This window comes from Camarhynchus parvulus, chromosome 4 (assembly GCF_901933205.1).
Source record: "Camarhynchus parvulus chromosome 4, STF_HiC, whole genome shotgun sequence".
In the NCBI taxonomy this organism is placed as follows: domain Eukaryota; kingdom Metazoa; phylum Chordata; class Aves; order Passeriformes; family Thraupidae; genus Camarhynchus; species Camarhynchus parvulus.
Window position 1 is genome coordinate 55857107 of NC_044574.1, and position 22708 is coordinate 55879814.

Consider the following 22708-nt stretch of genomic DNA (forward strand, 5'->3'; position numbering starts at 1 on the left):
TATATATTACATACTATATATACATATTATATACTATATATATACTATATTATATTAAAGAATACTAAATATTAATATAATATTAAACTATACTAAAGAACACAGAAAAGATACTTACTGAATGCTAAAAAGATAATAATGAAAACTTGTGACTCTTTCCAGAGTCCCGACACAGCTTGGCACCAACTGGCACACATTCCACATGAGCACAACACAGGAGAAGCAAATGAGATAAGAATTGTTTTCCTTTTCTCTGAGCGAAGGGATTTTTTCAGAGAATGTGAATGCCACAGGCTGGAGCACATGCTTTTCCCAGGCTCACATAACAGCTGGCTCAAAGACCCAAGCACAGCCCCTAGAAAAGCAGGGCAGTCACATCACAGACAGAGCAGTCCAAGCCTGCAGAGCAGTACCTGAAAGTTGCCGAGCAGGGTCATCCCAAAAGAGGCCAAGCACAGAGCCACCAAGCCACTGATGTTCAGCCACGGGGTGAGCACCTTGGGCTTCAGCTGAATGAAGCGCAGGACAGCCACAACAAGCGCTGCAAAGGAAACACAAGGCAAGGGACATCAGTAGGGAGAACCTGCTGCAGCAAACACCTGCCTGGAGCCCCACAGCCCCCTCCTCCTCTTTCTACCTGCAGGCTGGCAAGCTTTGTGCTTCTGCATGGCCCCCTCCTACTTAACTGGGGACAAGATTAAACACAGGAAGCATTTCTCTTGTAATCCAGCTACCGCAAGCTCCAGGCTTCCTTTTCTCATTATGCTTTGTCTGCAAATTTTCTGGGGGAAAGAACACCTTCCTGTTTGCCTGTGAAGCTCCCAGCACATAGTCCAACACATGCACACCATGCATTCAATTAGTGGCACCTGGACTTGTATTGCTTCACTCCACTCATGAGTGCTGAGCTCTGCTGGAGGACAGATGTCAAAGTCCACTTGTATTTAAAAACATGTGAATGGCACGTACATACTTCTATATGGGTTTGCCATACATATTTCTATTCAGGGTTTGCCATAATGTCCACTGCCTTTTCTCCTCCTCTGGAACAAGTTCTGTTGCCAAAAACATGAGCCAAAACATTGCACTAATTTTCCATGAAGAATGGAATAACATTTATTCCAATTCCCCCAAGCACTGAGGTATATGATACATGATAGATATGATATATCTTACATCATATGATATGGTATAACCCCAGAAGATACTCAAATTGTGTATTCTTGCCCTCCCTAGTGAATGGTGCATGGAACAACACAGAAAGCCAGGCAATCAGTTGGCTTTCAGATGTGATTCAAGCCAGACCACTAAAAACCAATTTAGTTGAACAGGGAAATTTGCTTGCTGGCAAACACCTTCTTATGCTCATGCTCAAATCAATAGCAAGTAGCTCATATTGTTGTAAATAGTTCACCTTAGCAAATTAGATCTGCACTTTCCACAAAAGTGCTGGTACAATATCAAAAATATATTATCCCTGGTATAATACTGAAAACATGGTTTAGGAAAATAAGGGCACCGTAGGTGAAAATTACCCAAACTGCAAAAGACAGTTGAATTTACTCTCTCACAATTACTCTAGTTAATCAATCCACTCCAAATCCTTAAAAAAGAGAATTTTGTTCCATCCCAAAAAGAGGATTTCTATTTTCCACCCCCAGGCAATTGTTACGGACAGCCACCTGTGACTACTCAAGCTCATGTACAGGAACTTTTTAATTTCTGTATCTACAATACAGACTCCTGAAATGATTTTTTTCTAAAACCTGATGGGAATGACAAAAGGGGATTAAAAGCATTCCCAGCAAAACAATGGTATTTTCCATTTCAGTAATTCCCACATTTCTAGCATGGTTCTGTAGTTTTCCTCTCCTTTATCTTGACATAACTAAAGTGGTCAGAGATACAAGATAAAAGCAGCTCTTAGAAGTACACAAATACAGCAGAGGAAAGACTGACTTTATCCACAAAGCAGAGATTAGAACAGAACAGACTATTTCTGTTGGAAGGGGCCTACAACAATCATCAAATTCAGCTACCTGACCAATTCAGAGCTGACCAAAAGTTAAAGCATGTTATTGAGGGCATTGTCCAGATGCTTCTTGAACAGTGACAGGCTTGGGGCATCAACCACCTCACTAGGAATCCTATTCCAGTGTTTGACAGCTCTCTCAGTAAAGAAATGCTTCCTCTAATGCTCAGTATAAACTCCTTTTGGAGCAGTTTTGAACCATTCCCATGTCCTGTCTCTGGATCTGAGGAGGAAGAGATCCACACCTCCCTTTCCACATCCTCTTCCCATTTATACTTGAGCCCAGTGTTACTCTGTCCCAGGTGCAGGATACAGCATTTAGACTTGTTTAGTTTAATCCCATTCATCACTGCCCAATGTTCCAGCTATCTAGATCCCTCTGGAAGGCATCTGGTTTCTCAGGAGAGTCAACAGCATCTCTCAGTTTGGGATCACCAGCAAACTTGCTAATGGTGCCCTCACATCATCAATTCAGATCGTTGCTAAAAATATTGGACAGAACAGGCCCTAGAACTGAGCCCTGAGGGACAGCGCTGGTGGCTGCATGGCAGCCAGATGGGGCTTCTCTACAGCCCTGTGAGCCCTGCCCTTCAGCCACTTCTTCACCCAGTGCACTGTGAACCTGATCATCTCACAGGTGGACAACTTCTCCAGAAGGCTGCTGTGAGGGATAGTGTCAAAAGTCTTACTAAAATCCAGAAAAGCTACATCCAACACTTTCCCTTCATCCACCAGGTGTGTGGCCTTATCGTGGAAGGATACTGAACTTCTTAAACAGGACTCTCCCTTTGTGAGCCCATGCTGACTGTGCCTGGTGATTGCATCATTCTTTAAATGTGTCCATATAACCTTGTCCATCATTTTTCCAGGAACTGAGGTTAGACCAACAGGTCTGTAGGTCTCAGAGTGTTTCTTCATGCCCTTCTTCTAGGTTGGAATAACACTGGCTGGCTTCCAGTCAGCAGGGCCCTCCCCAAAATCCCAAGACATTTGGTAGATGATAGAGAGGGGTCCTGCCCTAACATCCACTGCCTCCTTCAGTATTCTGGGATGAATCCCATCCAGGACCAAGGGACTTGTGAGCATTCATCTGATACATCTGGCCCCTGACAATCCCAGTGCTCACAAATGGACAGTCACTGTCCCACACTTGTAGTCCTTCAACCCAGAGGACTGGATAACCCAAGGTCTATCAGCATTTTATTAAAGACTGAGGCAGAAAAAGCACTGAGTGCCTTCTCTTCTTCTTTGTCCCTATTAGTCAGGTTATTACAGTTACAGTTAGTCAGTTACAGCCTTTAACAAGTATCTGTCCAACATTTTCTTTAGGCCTCCTTTTGCCTGTGACATACTTAAAAACACTCTTCTTGTTGTCTGAAAAAACTCTGGCCAGTTTTAAATCAAACTGAGCTTTGGCCTTTCCTGTCTTCTCCCTGCATATACAAACCACAGCTCTGCAATCTTCCTGCAAAGCCCAACTTCTCTTCCACAGACCATATAATGGCTTTTTCCTCTTAAGCCAAGCTGGTCTTCTGCCCCACTCTTTGAGCACAACCCCACACAGCTGGGTTGCCTGCTCCTGTTCTTCTATAAGGTGGTTCTTAAAAACTGACCAGCACTCATGGACACCTAAGCCCTCAAAAGCAGATTCCTGAGATATTCTGCTAAGTACCTCCCTGAAGGGCCTAAAGCTTGCTTTCTTGAAATTTAGGGGACCAATTCTGCTTTGATTTCCTAAATTCCTTTTTTCTCATTACAGCAGAAGTTCTAAACCCAACCATTTCATGATCACCAAGGCCAAGACAGTCACCTATCATCACACCTCCCACGACACAGATTTGCAGTCTGGAGGTTGCATTTCCCCTGTCACATTTCTTTCTTTGCAATAGGAAGAAGCAGCAGTGAAACATACAGTTCAAAAGGTTTCACATCATCACATTCAAGAAGAATATGTACAGGATATTACTTATGTTTCAGTGACTCTTAAAACAAACAGAAAGAAAGACACTCCAGTTGTGGTTCCTACCTAGAAATGCTGCCATGTTCATGACTTGACTAAACACACAGCTTGCAGGAGGTGCATCACCTGCAATACTTGAAAATATAAAGTGTATCATTGTAACTTCAGGATGGCAGAGACACATAAATAGAGACACATGAACCAGAGCAGTACTTGCAAGAAAATAATTCATTTACCTTATATAAGGCGGTCTTTTGGGACCAGGTTTCCTAAGAGACACAGGAACAGGAATAAAGATTCAAGGTTGTTTTTCCCACTTTGCTGTAATTGTTTCATTATTTCAAAGAAACAAGTGATTGACTATAAAGCCCACAAACAGCTCTTACCTATCTGGTACACTTAGTGGGAGAATTTTGTTATCTTCCACTGCTATAAAATACCTGTCAAGAAAAAGGGAAAGAAATAAGGAAATAGTGTAAAAACTCATCCTAGCTTCCATTCTAAATATCACTCAAACAACACATTAAGTCTTCAAGCACACTGGCAGGATCTGCTGGAGGATCCTCTGTTTCCCTCTGCCCAAGCAGGCAGTTTTATTATTTCTCAGTCGATGTGCTTTCTTTTGTGTTGCATCTGGTTTGCATGGTTGAGTAGACAAACAGGGTCACTGAACTGAGCTGTTTTAAAAACAACCAGCCAGGGGAATGTTTTCATTTTTACTTTGAGTCATTTTGATTCATCAGGTTTACTATGGTACTCCATCCACAAAAGCTGTTTTAATAGAGAGGGGATGGGACAAGAAAAACAGCAAGCAGGAGAGGTCAGACAAAAGGCTTAAGCTGCCCCTGCTGCCGAAAAACAGCATCCATAGACCATGGCCAGGGCCACATCCTATAATATAACTGCTTCTCAGCCTGAGCACGGCTGCTGATCACACATTTTTCACTCCCAAATTCATGCTGCAGTCATCTGCCTGCACACCTGGGGAGAGCCCAGCTCAGGGAAGTGCATGTCTTATGTGCATTTTGGTAAGAAGCATTAGGGAGAAAGTGAGGTGTCAGCATTAAGCTGCTGGCAGGTTTTCAGTGTGGTGCTGGATGCTGCAGATTTTGAATTTCTACCCCAAAGCAGGGCCTAAGTGTTTCTCCAAGAGCTCTGCTGAGTCATTCAAAGAAAATGTAATCAAAGGAAATTTTTACATTTTTGGCTGCATCTTTTAAGGCAGCTCCCAGTAGCACACACCAGGAAGAAAGCAAGGTCAGCAACTTGGCCTGAGGAGCCCAGAAACTCAGGGATAAAAATGTGATACTTCAAGCCATGAAGTGGCACAGACTTGCCCCTGCCCCTATCATGTGCCTTCCCAGCCCCACAGCAGCTCAAGGGCAGAGCAAAAGACTCTCCTTAATGAGAAGCAGCCTCCCAAATAACCAGCAGGAGATAACTTACACTATCCATAATCCAGCTGATGTAAACAGGGTGAAGACAAGAGGTAAAAACATCCACACGCTGCATTTCTTCCCATCCATACCTGCTAGAAACAAAGAACAAAGTAAAAACAGGGGGCTGAGGCACCCACCCTCCTCAGCCCCCCTCTTCTGAGAGCAGGAAGGGCATCCCCACGGCAGTGCCGAGGTACCGAGCTGCTCATGGCCACAAGGGGTTAAGCTGTGCCCGCAGGCAGCAACCGAGGCACCGAGCCCTGCAGCGGGAGACTTCTCAACCACACCTACAGAATTTGAGTGGTTTTCAAAGCACTTCTCTCAAGGATTTTGTGCGAGGTGACCACAAGACCCGCAGCTCTGATTCCTGCCACTTCCCACACGCACAAGGCAAAGCAGCCTCCTACTCGGGATCATTACCGATTCCACACACACTGCCTCAGCTGCAGCCTGGAGAGAGAGGGATGCCCGTGCTGGCACCATCTCCACAAAGGGCACGACCAGCTCCCATCCTGGCAGGCAGCTAAAAATAGCGTCTGGGTCCACACGTAGAGCGGAGCCAAGCTCCAGTGCCGGCTCCCAGCGCTGTCGGGAGCCGGGATGAGGCTGCCAGCAGCATCAGCCCTTGACATGCAGGCACGGTGAAATCCTGCATGTGGCGTGAGGATGCTGCGGACAGCGCCTCCCGAGGAATTGCGTTTGTCCTCCAGGCAAGATCATGCTGGACGAGCATCTGGAATGCCGGGGCTGTTCCTGTAATTTGTGCAATTCAGAAGCGCCGCTGTGCTGCGGACACAGAGACTCCTACGTCTCCATGAGAGTCCTTTGATAATGGATCAAGTATTTCCTCATGGTCTGTCCTCCTCCATAAATGTTCCTCCAGGCACCAGCACAGCCAAGAGACACAAAGAGAGGGGAACAACAGCAGGATCACAGCTCCAGCTTTACTTCCACCAGGGCAGCAGCACCTGTGCCCCTGTGCTCTGCCCCCCTCCCTGCTGCAGTGCAGGCATTCCCTGGGCCACCAGCACCCACATGGCATAGTGAGGCACCCTGGGGTGCCAGGACAACTTAGAGATGACAGTCTCTCACTGGAGCCTGCTTGCATTTGCAGCTCAATTACCTCATCCAGGTCCTTAGAGCCATGACCCATCCCTTTGCCCTACAGAAGAAAGTATCTGCATTGTCATCCTCCCCCTCTCAACTCCCCCAGCCTTCCTACACCTGCAGCACAGAGCCATGGTCTGCTCCCTGCTCTGAAGGCCCAGAAGAGAGTCAGCACCCTCCCCATGTCACAGCAGCCCCCAGCTCACTGCTCCCCTAAGGCACCCCAAGCTGCCGAGGACACGCTGGCTGCCCCAGGCACTGCTCGGGGCCCCAGGCACCAATTCCTGCCCTGCCTCACTGGGACAGAGGCTGAAGAGCTGGAGTCAGGCTCCCCACACCCTGCAGAAGGCATGGCACTCTCGCCTCTACAGGTCAGCTATCTTGTGTTCCCTGAAAATGGCCTAGCAGGGGAGCAAAACAACATCCTGGCAGTGCCCAGATCACACCTCACTTGCACAAAGCCACAAGACCACGATTTGGTGCTGTTTGTACAGACAGCCTGGGGTAAGGCTGAATTCCAAACCTTAAAAGACAGAAAAGCAGGCAGATATGGTCTCTTCTCTGACCTGGGATCAGACAGAACTGCAGACAAGAGGCATGAAATGATGCATGTATTAAGTATGCTGATTTAAAAGGCAGGCAGCTCCAGTGTGCATACAGATGTTTAGCACAGTGAACAGATCAGAAGAAATTATCAGCAAGAAGGACTAGATCTCCCATTCTATTCCTCTTCTCCAGCACAGGAGACACAGCAGCTCACATTTCTGTAACCCGCACAGCTCCTGCTGTCGTGCTTGCAGCTATTCCATGAATGCTGCCCTTGCCTTTTCCTCCTGCTGCTCAACAGCCCTGCAGCAGCATTCCTTAGCTGGTGTTGGGTGGTGCTGTGGCACTGGGAGACCTGTGACAGCAATCTCAAGGACCACTTCCAGGTGACAGCTGCCCCACCTGTCACAGGGCCGTGTCCCTGGCAGCCTCTGGCAGCACAGTGCCCAAGTGCCAGCACCCCACACAAGAGAGACTGTGATAACTGTGACCAAATTCCCCCCTCCTGCCTTGGCTGCAGGGAGCAGGCAGGTAACACCACCTCCTGTTCCAGCTCTTGTCTGCCCTGCAAGGTAATTACTGCTGTGCTCAACTCTCCTCTGGTCTCTGGTGGTGGCTGGACTGAGCCAAGGTAATGCAATTATTTCATGTCGGAGGATGGCACATCTTATTATTTACCCTTCACCCTTGGAAAGGCACAGAAGTTTCATTTACACAATAAAAGCAAACAGTAGCCATAAGACCTGTCCTCATAATGGGTTGCTGCAGCTCCTCCACCTCCCAGCATGGAAGCAGCAGCCTTCACAAGCTATTTCAGCATTGCCTGTCGTGCAGAGAGGGAGGTGGCAAGGGCTTTTCTCCCAGGCAGAGCAGCGAGGCAGCACAAAGGGACATGGACTCCACACCAGAAGTGGGGAAATGTGAGAATTCTGTCGAGATAACCACTGTTTTGTGCTGACCTCTAAAATGGAGTCAGGCCAAGGCTAGTGTCCAAACTCCTCAGAGTCAGAGCAACATGGCTACAGACCCATCTCCTTGGAAAACAGCCTTCTGTTTAATATTCACTGTGCCACACTGAGTCCCCTTCCATCAGCCACTAACAGAAAATGACATCTGAAATCATTGCATATTAAATGAGCAATCAGTGCAGAGCACAGTGTCCTGATGGAAAGCCAGCTCCATAGCTCAGAGGCACTAATTTCAGCCAGTTAAAAAGAAAGAAGCCACCTGCATCTGACAGATGAAATACCAAAAACAGGAAAGAAGGGTCCCCTTCCTCCATGTCCCCAAACAGCAACACCTTTTAATGCTGGCCATGGCTTGGATATGTTTCAGCCTCGCCACGTGGGCAGAGGATGGTTTAAAAACATGGCTCAGCTCCTGCACATTCCTCACTTATTCCCTGCTGTGTTATTCAGGTGCCAGGAACAAAATCACATGTAATCCCAACTTCTTCCAAAGGAGAAACCCTGAACATGTGCCAAGCCTGCCTAGCTTTGCACTAGTGTTCAGCAGACATCACTCTCAGCAGCTGCCTTTGGGTTAGCCTTGCCCCCTTCAGGGATGTCCCCAGTGTTTGTATCTTCAAGCTGGGAGACCTCTGTGCACCTCTGAAAGCAGACAGGAACAAGAGAACAAGGAACCCAAACATCAGCCTCTCCTGCAGCACCACACCAGTTTAGCCAAAGTAAGTGCCAAGAATGAAAGGAAAAAGTACCAAAATTCTTTATGGGAAATGTAGAAACAAACTCATTGACTGTTAATTGCTCCACAGGGATGACATCAAGCCAAACTTCCTCTCCACAGCTCTGTTCTGCACTGCTGCCATGTCCAGTGATGCCAAATCTGAGCAGTCAACTCCAACTGGCAACAACAGCAATCTCTGCCAGCCTATGTTCTCCCAAATAACCACGCTCATCCAAGAGGAGTTGGTAATTTCCCACAGCCATTGGTCTTCCATCACTAAGGCTTGCACAGGCAGGCACAGAAAGCCCTCATGGTGCAATGGATTCACAAAACCAACAAAAACATTTTCAGTATCACAGCTGACCCAGCCCACCTTCTCCAAAGCTCACATGTGGTTTTCCAGCCTCTTGACACACACTCTCACACCAGCACTGCAAAACCCCTGTTGAGGTGTGCTCCTGCTGCCACCTGAGTCAGGCTGCAGAACTGAAAAGAGTTTCACATTAGCACTGCCCCAGTGTGTGCCTTGAGAATTTCTCTCAATGCAAGCTTACTCATCTCCAGTTCCCTTTTTATGTCTAAATCTGCTTAGACTGTCAGCTGCTCGCTCTGCTTTTTTTATCATTGCCCTGCTACACACCCTCAACCAATTAAGCTTCCGTTCCCCTAATGTACACACTTCAATTACAGCAGGCAGCTCACCAAACATATACTGCTGCTTGCTCAAGGTTCATTTAATATGGACATCTTAATTCCATCTGCCAAGCAAAGTTACAAGGCTCCTCCTGAAGTTGCTTTCACCAGAGAACATGAATGTAAGGAAGGACAAAATTACCACATTAAGATAGTCATACATCTTTTTTAAGACTAAAGCATGCAGATGCATTTGAAATGCATAATAAGCCAGAGCAACACTCCTGCATTTCACAGCACTAGGCCATTGGGTTATTTCAGAGAATAGATACAAATGCAGGAGCACTGCGAGAAGGAGGACACTGTTCAAAACACAGAGCAAGTCATAAAGAATTGCTGCCAGCCAGCAACAATCAAAGGGAAACAAACATATTCTGTCTTTTGGGGGAGCCCACTATAGATCTCTGTTGCTTTTAAAAGCAAAAATAACCCCAGTCATTTGATAACTAATCACTGTAACTGAGTGGATACAAACCAGCACATTACATAACCTGCCACCCACAAGTCACAAATGCCAACATAACAAAGCAGGGCGTTTTCGGGTTTATCTCAAGGTTTCCAGTGTGAGTGCACAATGAGAGAGATAAGATGTGACAGAGGCTTGTAAATACATAACAAATTGGTGGGGTAACAAGAAAAGATGTGATCCCCTCTGTCAGCAGGGTAGGACGTTCTGCTTGCTCCAGGTACCCCCCTACCATCTCACGGATGTGCAGAAATGCCATTTTCATTTCATTTATGCAAGAGGAATGGGAAAAGGTAAAGACATCTCTGGGTTGTGCGTGGGGGAAGCAGGAGAGATGCTTCAGGAATCCTGCAACAACGTTGAGTGGCGATGTTTTCACCCATGGCAACATCAGTACATGTTTCTTGTCTCATTTCATACACTGTGACTGCATTCAGTGTGCTAATGAAATGCTCTGGCCAACATAAACCTATCAGAGATGGGCCAAGTGCAACAAAGGAATGAAACCTTCTAACCACCAAAAAGCAGGGGCAGTAAAGGACATATTGACACCCACAGTGTCTGACCAGAGATATTCCTGCATCTCTGCTGGGCCCTGAGCCCAGTGCATCCCACCGTACTGCAAAAAGCGCCCTTGATTTTGTACTTCTTGCTGCCCCAAAACCTTCACCCCCAGTCCCACACAGGTGTAAGTACTTACAGGCCATTTAGCAACCAGTGCTGAACTGCTGTTTTACAGCCAGAGACGCCGACTCTCAACTCCTGTGGGCTGTGGCCGCCTGTCTCGCATTTGCTGCTCACAAACCAGGCATACCCCGCTTCCAGACCACGCTCCTGGGTGCTAGAAAAGAAAAATTAATCTGGTTTGCCACCACGGGACTAAAGGGGTGTTCTGCAGGCTTTGACCCATGGACCTATGCCAGACCACAGTGACTTCCATGAGGTCCCACTCATACCATGAGCAGGGCTTGGGCAGTCGTGGCCCTCAGCCTGCAAACATGTAAAGGAGGCAGAGAGAGGAGCTGGGTAAGGCAGAGGTAACATCCAGCTCAGAAAGAAGGAGCTGGGGCAGCAGGCACTGAAACCAGGCAGGAGCAGCCAGGGTGAGCTGAGGAGAGCTGTATTGCACAGGTGCTGTGTGCTCTTTGCCCCAGGGATCCCATTCTGCTAGGGAACACTCACTGCAAGACACAGCCATGCCAGGTCCTCCTGACCCCAGGGGCTGCACAAGCCAGGTGGCAACCAGCTCCCAGTGAGTCCTCCCAGTGTGTGCTGGACTGGCCACCTCCCAGGGCTGGTGCCTTACTGTCTCCCAGTGCAGATGTTGAGAAATACAAGGGGCAGCTTGGTGAGCAGCTGCAGTGGCAGCTGCAGGTTGTGGTGGTGGCTGGAGCCACGTGCAAGGGGCCATGACCTGGCATCTACCCTTTGCCCAGCAAAGGGCATGGAGACCTGTGGCACAAGGGTGGCTGGTCACCCAGAGACTCTGTAGAAGCCAAATAAACAGCCAGAAGGCCCCAGACTAAATATCACAACTGGAAGAGGCACACAGACTGTGAGGGTATAAAAGGCCAGGGATTCCTCAGTGCAGGGAGTCCCCCTGAACGCATCACTTCAAGCTGTTATGGTGTTACTGCACCATGATTAAATTACTTAAAGGGTCCAGGCTTCTATGAATCTGCTATGGGAATCCTGAGATCCAGCCAGAGAGGAAAACCTGTCTGACTGTGCGAATGTGGGGTGTGTGGGGAGTCAAGCAAGGCACACAAGAGCTTAATGGAACCACCCACTGCGAAAGGGCTTTGGTCCCAGCAGTGACAGCCTGGGGTGGTGGGAGTGTGACTGACAGAGTGGCTTCTGGGTGGTCAGACAGCAAAGTTTACTTAACACAGAGATACTCAAGACTGGAGCCACTTTCACCAGACCTCTGAGACACAAGGGAAATCTCTAGCAGTCTCAACACAACCCAAACCCACAGTCTCATACCACCACCACGACCACAGGGCCGTATCTTCCCCTTGAGAATCCTTTGGTTTGGGATGCTTGTGAGAAGGGCACTTACCTCAAAGTCCCAGCCAACCCGCAAACTAAAGAGTTGCTGGAAAATGAGGAGGGGCTATCTGACGCCTCAAAAAAAAAAAAAAAAAAAGGCAGCAAAGCTCTCCCTGCTTTAGGAAACAGTCTCTGAAACCAGAGGCCAGCTCTCTCTCCTTGCTCTGCAAGCAATACAGAAATGCAGGCTGATGCTATGGCAAAGCCCAGGAAGTCAGAATCACTGAGCAGACAAGCTGAGCAGTCCAGGATTGTCCTCCACCTCAACCACACCAACCTAATGAAGCAGCAACAAGCAGATTGAGTGTTTCTCCTCCCATAACGTACAAAGGTCTTGACAGGGTATTAATAAACTGATCAAGGTGTTTTATTTGCTCCTCAGTTCCAAAAATCACAAATGTCTTCCATAATTTCCAACGTGCAGGAGCAAGCAAAGCCAAGACACACATTACATCAGACAGGAGAAGGAAGTCTGCCCCAAAGGTTTGTCCCATTATCAGGAAAACAATGTAAGTGTTGGGCGTGGCAAAGAACACTTAACAGGGAGGTGAAACTTCGAGTGTTGCCTTACAAATAGCTTTGAAGGTAAGGAAAAACAGACAAGCCCAGGGGAACAGACTTGGCAGAACGTTATTCCTGATCATATTGTCTCCTTCTCCTGTGGTTTGTGGATGAGAGAGTACACGCCCTGCAAGGCCAGAAAAATTACAGGTTCCCCTGTCTTTTCTACCTTGCCACTGGCTTTTCCCCATCAAACAGAAAACACACACTCAAGCTACAGAGCTACTCATGGGGTGTAAGTAGGGCTTCTCCTACCTGATTACCCTGTCTTTCATCTCTTATGCCTTTCATCCCTCTCCTATTCACCTTTGGATGTATAAGCTCCTTTCTTCACTGCACTTTGCAGCTCTACACTTTTGGAGAGATGTACACTGTCCCCAGAGCAGCACTTCCTTTGGTAAATGCAACTCGTCCTGGGGAAAACACCCAAGGCCTGTGAGCTGTTAGGGACTGTGGCAGAGCACACTGTTTCTCAGGACAGTTTTCCCTCACCAACCTCTTCAGCCTGAGGACTTACTCCTCCTCCACAGAAAGAGGTCCTCTTCTTCAGATATTAACCACCAAAGCCCCAGAGGAGCAGCAACCAGGTGATGGGCCAGAGGGTGAGCTGCAAGGAATGGGCGTGCAGTACCCATGACCTGGCTCTTGTCATCCCACTAAAGTGGCCCTCTCTGGCACAGGGATTGTCTTTTGACTCTGTAGAGACCTGTGAAAATCATTTGCCCTGAGAAGCAAAGTTCGAGGTAAGGCATCATAGACAGGCATTTCTGTGGTGTTCACCACTTCATTGCCAGCATTCCTTAGTTGTAGGAATTAATTTCCTTGGTTTACCAGTGTCTCAAGCTGCTATAACCATAAATTGCAGTTTGTAGGGTGTTTGGGCGAGCTGCAGTGGGAAGGTGCCATACAGCATTTCCCTTCAAGCAAACACAAGGGACAGAGGGGAGAAGGGAACAGCTTCCAGCTGTTAAACAGGGGCCAAGCCTGTGTGAGCACCCTCTGCACTGCATCCAGAGGGATGATTACATTGTAAGTCTATTGAAATATTTTCAGAGACAGACTTTCCTGTAGGAGACCACAATGAACTACCTCAAAGAGCCAAGACCACATTGGAGAGGCTCTCTCTGACAAAGCTGTGGCCATCCTCAGTGTCCTGGCCAGGCAAAACCCACTCTTGCAGCCCTGTGGTGCCAAAACTGAAGAGCCACTGGCTCTTCTGGTTTAGGGAGTCACACTATTAATACCAGTGGTTCCTCACTGGAAGCATGAAATAATACAGCAAGAGCAGAAGTTCTCTCCCTAAGTACCTGGACCTGCCCCAGCTCAGGAAATTGCAGGGAGGATGCTGGACACTCTCCCCACCATTGCAGCAGATCAGCCCACATCCTCCAGGCTTTCGCTCCCTTCCCTTTGCTACCCATGGGAGATGCAGCCCAGATCTCTCCCTGGCAGGCAGGACCATCCAGCAGCAAGCTCAGCATTAAAAATGTGCAATAATAAACCCCATGTGAGGTAACCTATAGCTGTTTGAACAGTTCCTTTCATGGTTTCTGAAGCTGCATCAGTCTTTTCCTCTCCTCCCATTCGCTCTGCCCTTCTCTCTTCACCTGCTACCAATGTGTTTCTCTTCCTTTTCACTCTCATCCTGCCCTCATCCCTGAACCTCAGGTGACCTCTCCTGCGACCTGCAGGGACCTAAGGCAAGGAGAGACTTTTGCAAGTTTTCTTGAGACAGCAAAAGCCCAGAATTATTCCCATTTTAGACATCAAGGCCAGTGATTTGCTCGCTGAGATGTCGCACTGGAAATCAGTGGCACAGAGGAGTGAGCACTCAGAGAGTGGTCCAAGCCTTCCACTGCAGCAGCAGCCTCTTCACCTGCCACCACCCCTTATCCCAGTGTATCCTTCCCAATATACTGCCTAGCATCATCTTTCTCTTTTCTCACAGAGCTTTCTTTACTTCTTTGCTTGCACTTAACCTGCAATCACGGCTCAGCCTGGACTGCAGGACCGGGACCTTAAAGTCTCTCTGTTGAGCCAAACTGCAATCTTGCAATCTCAGGCTGCCCGGAAATGGCTGGGGGAAGAGAGAGAACCACAGACATGACACTTCTTCCAAGAAAAAAAAAAAATTTGAAAACATTGGTGTTCTTACAGGCACACATCCCTGCTCTGCATCTGAAAAGCAAATGCTGCAGCACAAAGAATCTTAAAAGGGGAAATGAAACAACTGCACTTTCAGCACCCAGGTTCAGAAAATGCTGACAGCTGGGCATGGATAAACCACAAGAAAACAATTTGACTTTAAATAGTTCAGCAGTGAAATCAGGAGCAAGACATTTGTCAAGCAAATAGGAGTCCCCTGTCTTCATCCCACTACCCAAAGGCAGAAAGTGGGCAAGAATCAAGCCCCCTTCTTTTAGGCACTGTCATCTGCTTGAGCAAGACACAACAGGCAGTCAGTGTCAGGATATACCTTCCACACACTGCCCTCCTCCATATTGAATTGCTATTCCTAATTAACCATGCATGTGTGCACTGCCATGCCATGAGGACTGCGTGAATGTTGATTAGACAACCCTTAGGGTGACTTTCACAAGCAGCTTTGCTTGAAAAGGGAAAAAAAAACCAAACCAAAACAAACAAACAAAAAAGCAGAAAGGTTAACTCATAATTTCTGCAACCTTTATATCTTAAGGGCTCTGAATCAAAGGTCTGGCACAAGCAGGATGCGCTAACTAAAAGCTAAGCCAGAGCTGCCAAGCGCCCCTGGGACATTAGCACCCAGCAACCTTCTATCATTCAGAGAGAGGATCTCGCCCTTCCTTCCCTGAGGCACCGCAGCACAGCCGAAGGGCCTTCCTCGACACCTTCAATTCCCTCCAGGGAATTTCACCGGACACAGCCGGCACATCCTGGCAGGATCTGGGGAGGGCAGGACCTGTCCCACCGCACACCCTCAGCCCAGGTGAGCTCCCTCACAGACCCCTGTGCAGCAGCCTGGCCGAGGACCCGCCGAGTTGCGCCACCACCACATCCCGCAGCGCCGAAGGGACGGAATCACGGGCGGGCGGGATGCCGACATCATGACCCGGGAGAGCTGTTCCATAGCTGGCTGCTCCGGGCCCTGGGTGGAGCGGCTCTAATCCCCTTACCCAGCCCGTGTGTGCCCGCGGTGACCCAGGGCGCTGCAGGACGGGCAGCGCGGCGCTCCCGGCTCTGCCGCAGCCCCCGCGGCGCCCCCCGCCCCAGCCCTGCCCCGCTCGCACCTCGGGGCCCCGGGGCACCCGCACCGCGCCCGTGGCGCCGGCGACCATTCGCGACAGGGCGGGGCGATAGCGACACGGGAGGGGTGGCTGGCGCTGCCGGGAGCGGCTCCTACCTGCGCACCTGCGGGCAGCTCCGGCTCCGGCTCCGCGGCCGGGCTGGGTCCGACCCCCGCCCCGCCCAGCCCCGCCCCGGACGGGCGGGCCCGCGGCCGCCGGGGGCTCCGGAGCTGCGCGGGCCCGGGTGTTGCTGTGACCGCAGGCTCTGGGCTGCCGGGACGCGGCCGCAGCCCCCCGGCCCTCAGGGCACCCCTCAGGCCCGTGTGCAGCCGCTGCCTGCGGGCTGTGCCGAAGGGTCCCTGCTCCGCCTTCTTCCCTGTGCCTGCCCTTCCCGAGCCGGGAGCACCTGCCCGGCCTGCGGCTCCCTCTGCTCCGAGCCCCCCGAGGCGCCGGGGAGGGCTCGCCTCACAAGCCCCGCGTCTTCGCAGCCCTCCCGGGAATGCTACCCGTGTGGATGGGTGTGTGGAAGGGCCTCAAGGGAGCAGCCACTGAGTAACAAGAGACCCGCAGCCCTCCTGGGAATGCTGCCCCTCTGGATGGGTGTTTGGAAAGGCCTCAAGGGAGCAGCAACTCAGTTGCAAGAGACCCCAGTGAGAGGAATAGTGGATTTGTCTTTACGAACAAGCTGTGGGTCTGCTGGTAGATAAAACTAGCACTGGAAGATAAAAGAAACAATGGGAAGGATTCCACTGATTGATGAATGGAAAAAGATGTTTGCTTTTACAAATAAACTTTAGGTTTGCTGATAAACGAAATTAGACATTGAGAGATGAAAGAAACAATGCAGAAGGAAAAAAACCTAAATTCCATAAGAATTAAAAATTAAAAGGGAGGCTTCTTCATTAGAGGGGAATCTTTGGTATCAGGTATATCGGGAAGTCTGTACCTCTCAAGTACCTCAGCCCGTGGGGAAAGAGAGAAGGGAAATGCGGATGGGAAATTAGGATAAAAACCAGGGTGCGTCCTCCAAAAATTCGAGAGATCCCAGGGGAATGCCCCATGGCCACTCCCTGTATTTGATTAAAGCCAGAAAGGACTCCCTTGTCTCCTTTTTGGACATAAACCTCTGGTGTTTGTGGATTAATTTTCCTAACACCAGGAAGAGCCTCTTTTACCCCTTTTCCCTTTCCTACTCGGTGGTGGGCTTTGTGATTTCTGTGAAGTATCCCTGTGGTTGGAATTTTGAGAAGAAACATTCCCAGCAAAACAGCTCAGTGACAACCATTTGGGACAGTTTCCTGGGGTGGAAGAGTCACTTCGCTGTCTGATCTTTATGGGATTAAGTCAACGTGAACGCTACCACTTCTTTTTCCTCTTCCTCCCATCTCTCTGACTGATAACATCCTGACTGATGTTATTCAGCGACTGTCTTGTTTGTTTTCCCAAAATCCAAATTAGGTAGCACTTAGTCAAAATTTTGTCCTGGTGCCATCACTTATGAACCAACACAAAACACACAGATGCCTAAATCCATGTCAGCCCCCAGAAATGAGCTGAGTTCTATCAGTATTTCGTAGGCTGCCCTTCTAGCAAGCAACACTCCTTCACCCTGCAGCTTTGGCCTTCATGCAGCATTCTGAAGAGATTTCATGTCTCTGATCCCCAGGGATTGAAAACCCCTCAGAGTGCTGACCCTCAGAGCAAGCACTGCACCAGCAGGTCCCCTGAGCCCTTACCAAAGTGGCTGCATCATCAAGGGAGAGGACAGATGCTCCCACAGAAAGGCTGTGTATGCTTCTTGGTGTTTTAAAGGCCAAGGGGGCTATTTTTAGAGCTGAAATAACATTCCTCCTGCTTTGGTATTTCAAATCTTATGTTATCCTGGACTAATGAATGTTTCCTTGCAGCATTTGCTTTTTTTGCAACCCCGCAAAATCCAGAGATCTCAGCCAAGTTTCCCATCTGCATGCACCTGACACTGCCCCATGGCACTGCCACACTTAGGAGCCACAAGTGACTTCCACGCATGGCTTTCCTTAGGCAAGGAGCTGCTATTGCCTCCAAGTCACCAAGAGAGGCCCAAAAATCAGATGCCTGGAAAAAAATATGCTTAAGATATCAATATTAACCACATCCCTCCCTGCAACGCTTCTTGTGACAGCAAGAGTCAAGGAAGCTCACTTTAAAAGTAATAGAGGGGAGGTCTTTGAGTCCCAGTACCCTCTGGCTTTCAGCATCTGAGGCTGAAGAAAACCTTTTGACAAACAGGTGAGAAGTGACTGTGCTGGGCCCCAGCTATTTTGGCCAGAAAGGAAAATGCAGCAGCTAATCAGAAACTGCCTTAGTCACTTCACCTCTGCTGCCAGCCAATGCTGGAAGGGAAACAATGCACCATATGGGATTTTAAGGCAATTGCATTTTTGGTAAACTCTGAGTGTCTGAGACATTTTGTTCACAGCTCCTTTCTGAGCAGATGGTGTCCCTCTGAGTGCTGGGAAACGTATGATGCTGACAGGCCCACCAAAAACCTATCACAAATTTTAAAACTCACAGCTTGAAAAAAGGGCACAGCCTGGGGACAGCAAGCATGTGTTAGAACCCACCCAGTGCAGGAGGCAAGAGAGATGCAGGGAGGCATCAGCCATAAGGGGTGATGTTACATGAGTCCTTGGAGGTATTTCCTACAATGATTTCTTCATGGAACACCATGGGAGGAGCAGCCCCTCTCCTGTGACCCTCGTCCTGCAAAGCAAAGGAACCTCATGCCCCTCTAGTTGCTGTCTTTCCCAAGGTGAAATTACCATTAAAGACTGGCTATGGTTATCCTGGACTGGTTTTTGGGGGAGGAGGAAAAGGTGCACAAAGATGAGGAAAATGGAAAAGGGAATAGCTCTGAGTTTGCTTTCATTTCTGGGAGATACATGTCTTCTGAAAATATATTTGCCACCTTTTCCTCCTGTCCTGCTCCTTTCTGCTCCAAATGTGGAGTGAGGCCTGGCAGGAAAGGTTGCCCCCCCAGAAAGAGGAGCAGTGGGGAAAATGGGCCTAGGGACCACTCAGCAGCAGCCATTGGAGCTGCTCCACACCCCAAGGCTTGTATTAAAAACAATTAAAACTGTTAAGGACCAGATAAAACTGTTTCTCAGTTGAAGTGTTAACCCTCATTTCATTAATCAAATCATCTCCTATCAAGCCATCTGTTCCTTTATCGAGCTTTTCAAATATTGTGATAGACTTCACATCTCCAGATGCCCTGCTGATAAACAGATGCCACCTAAGCAAGCCCCTCTGTGGCTTGGCTTTGACAAAGTGTGCTCAGGTGGCTGGAGAGGCAATGACCTGCAAGGTGCACTCTCTCACCCTAAGAAACATCTCCAGATCCCAACCTTACAAGATGAAGCTGTTCCCAGTTCAACCACATCGTCCCATCTGAAAAAAATTCACCTAGATCAGGGAATGGAGCAGCAAATTGAAGAGACCCATTCCATCTAAGTGCAGCAAAGTGATGCCATTTGAATGTTAGGAAAGGAAATTGAGAAAATGGAAAAACACTTTTTTTTTTTCCATAAAAAGAGAAGTAAAAACCAAATACTGCTGTGATAGCAAATACATGGGATAAAGAGGGACTTGTAGTCAGAGTGTGAACTCTGGGGAAGAAACCTTGCAGTGCCAGTGTATGCAGATGAGAGCTGCAGACTGGTGTGCCCTGGCCCCAGTGGGTGTGTATTCTGGCCTGGCAGGAGGACAGTCCTACATGAAGCACAGAAAATGCTGGGGAAAAAAAAAATTTGGCTTGCTTGCTTGGGTTTTTTGTTCATTTTGGGGGGTTTTGTTTGTTTGGTTTGTTTTGGGGTTTTGTTTTGTTTGTTTGTTTTTAAGAATAATGAGATTGGATGAAATAATTATTTCCTATTATCATGCTATAAATGTTAATGGAATCGTGTCAGTCAGGAAAATTTAGCAGCCACAGTGAATACAAAGGTCAGGCATGCTGTGCAGATGTGGTAAGCACTATTTCACCTACATTTCTTATCTGTGCTGCTCGTTGGAGCCTTTCCTCCAATCATTTTCCAAGTCCTGCAAAAGGGGATTTTTTTTGTTGTTCTGCAGGCAGGCTTTGCTACTCATCCACTTCTCCTGAACAGAGAGAAAGAACATTTACCTTTAAAATGCTTGTGTGATGCACGGCCTTTACCTGCACTGGGACCACTGGGGGTCCTTGCCCTTTTGGATTTAACCCCATCTTGGCCATGGCTGGTGCAGGAAGAGGAGAGGCAGTGGTGGAGCTCCTGGAGTCACTTGTCTGAAATCCAGGGTGGGAATACTTTCTCATTTTCTTAGAAAAAGCCTAAAGCCATTTTCTCAGAAAAGGCCTAAATCAGGGTTTAACTCTTCAGGGAATGGGGCAGCAGGAGATGGACTCACTAAAAGCAGTACACCCCATGTGCAAGGCGTGATTTAAACAGCAAAATCCTCCAAACCATTCAGTGGGGAGTTTTGCCCATGCAGGGGCACCCCAGGAGTTCTATTTTTTTCCCTGTTCTCAACTGTTTAGCAGCGCTGCTGCTGCTGGGTAGAGGTTTTTGCCAGAGGTTTCTACTCCTGGGCCAGGCACAACTGTGCCAGAGCCACTGTGGGAGCTGGGGCACATGGGCACCTCCTTTCCCACTGGGCTCTGCTTTCAGTTTTGCTTTTCATTCTTCCTTTAAAATAAGATCTTACGGGAAATTGCACCTTGATTCCCATAAAGAACCAGAACGTGGTGAGCACCCTGTACACAAATACCCTTTCCCCTTAAAGGGGAAAGCTACAGAACAGCCTCGGGGTGAAAATATCCGGGTAATACAAGTCCAGCATGGCCATGCCTTTGGGAATGCTGTCTGGGAGCTGATAGATCACCCACCTCCCTCCAAACTGAGAGGCCTCCCAGCTGCAAATACCCCAAATATCATCTAATCAGAGCCCATAGGTCAGCCACCCCACTTCCCACCTTGCATGGATTCTCAGGCTCATGTGGCCACAGGAAACCTTTTAGAAGATCTTTTTTTTTTTTTTTTTTTTCTTCTAGGAGCCTCCCACCCCAGCAGCTGAATGTGATTCCTGCAGTCAGGCCACATTTCCCATCTGCTGGGCTTATTTCTAGAAAGCTGTTCTGGCTGCCAGCCGGGGACAGCAGTTGCCTTGCACTTCAAGCTGCAGAGGGACGCAGACATTCCCAGGGCTTACCAGGGAACAGCAGAGCCTCTGCAGCGAGCAGGCAGAGCAGAAATCCACCCCTCCTGCCCCAGGAATGCAAACCCTGGTGCATTTCTTCAGCACCAGCACTCACCCTCTCCCTGCAGCGTCTTCCTCAAGGTGTAACTTCAGTGCCAGCAGGTTTTGCTCATGGCTCCTGCTCCAAGGATTACCCCAGTGCAGCCCAGCCCAGCTGCAGCAGGGATGGGGTCAGATGGAGCCTGGAAGTCCTCTGCAGTCAGCCACCACAGCCTGGGCCTCACCTCACACCTTGGCTGCCGTGTTTGTGCACAGCCCTGATGGGGGGCGGGTTTCATCAATGTTTGCAGAGCCAATTACGTGCTGTAACTTGGAGATTAAATCCTCCTCTCTGCTGTAATTTGCAGATTAGATCCTCCTCTAGAGATTGTGCCAGGTCCCAAGAGTCCCAGGGCAGGCTAGCGGTCCCTTGAGCCACCCCATGCCAGAAAGCAGCTGACCTGCTCAGGAGTTTCCACTTGGAAGGAGCACACAGCTCCAGAGCCAATACTGCATTTCATAAGGGCCCCAGCAGTTCTGGGAAAAGAGGTAAAACCAATCCAGTGCCTGCTGTGTGCCAGAGCTGAGAGCCTGGAAACACTGGAAACAACAGTGCAGGGGGCAAAGGACAAATCCCTGTTCCCACTGCTAAGGGGTGTTATTCCAGATGGGACAAGGTGCCAGGAGCAGAGTTAGAGACAACACAAGGTCAGGCACTGCCAGAGCATCAGGTCTCAGAAGACAGTCACTGGTTAAGTCCAGCCTACAGCTAGCCACCAATCCACCAGCAGTCCCTCAACACCTCTGCACTGCTCAGAAAGCTCTAGGCAGCTTTCAACAACCAAATCAGCAGGAGAAGTGCCAAAGTCCACAGAAATAAGTGCAGCTCATGCCTGAGTACCCACCCTACCAACTTCCCCACATCACTTCATTCAACAGTGGATGGATCCAGTAGCTACCGTGGGAAATGGGAGTGGCCCTTCCTGCCTCCCACAGACCCTACATCATCCTGAGAAAGGGAAAACCACACTAAACCCTTGTTAAAAAAAAAATCAAAACAAATGAGCAAAAAGTTCAAAACAAATGCAAAATTACAAACAAATAACCAAAAAAGGAAATGCACAGAAGTATTCCTTTTCTTACCAAAATTCCAGGCACCCTCTTTAAAAATCTAGTTTTCCTGAAAGGCTGACACTTTTTTTATCAACTCTACCACATGGAGAATTTAATCTACAAAGAGGGATTCAGGTAGCATAAGCTTCCAGATAAGACATTTGATGGCAGAGCTTTTTCTTTTCTGAACAATGTTTCTTTAGTTATTTTCAGTTTTTCAAAACCAGGTAACTTGACAATAGCTTCAATTTCAGTTTTCAGATCCCTGAAATACACTGGAACTGTGGCTGCTTTTGAAGTCTTATGCCTTGGGGGAGGGTGAGGGAATATCACCTTGTAATTTTAGGTACTCAGAGAGCTTCAGAACAGCAGTGCCTCTTAGCAAGGCCCCTTATTCTTTTTACAGCAGGCACTTGACAGGAACGAGCCTAAGGAAGTCCAAGCAGTAGCAGTACAAAAGAAAATTATAAAGATCAACAGGAAGCTGTGTCTGTAGGTGCATTCCCTGTAGTTCTGCAGTCAGGAAATTGCACA

General features: G+C 48.5%; 1 protein-coding gene across 4 annotated transcripts in view; it reads right to left on the reverse strand.

Moving 5' to 3' along the window:
- Window positions 1–15986, reverse strand: part of TMEM150C (transmembrane protein 150C) — a 21560-nt gene extending 5574 nt beyond the window's left edge. Inside the window, exons 1-7 of one of the 4 annotated variants that reach the window (XM_030947938.1) lie at window positions 15925–15986; window positions 10630–10770; window positions 5439–5520; window positions 4379–4432; window positions 4229–4261; window positions 4059–4126; window positions 414–541 (exon numbers count right to left, since the gene is read on the reverse strand). In XM_030947938.1, the coding sequence (XP_030803798.1) occupies window positions 414–541; window positions 4059–4126; window positions 4229–4261; window positions 4379–4432; window positions 5439–5520; window positions 10630–10636 (372 nt within the window). In that variant the 5' untranslated portion in view covers window positions 10637–10770; window positions 15925–15986. The other 3 variants (XM_030947936.1, XM_030947937.1, XM_030947939.1) reach the window with 3 other exon arrangements.
- Between the last annotated feature and the right edge of the window lie 6722 nt (window positions 15987–22708).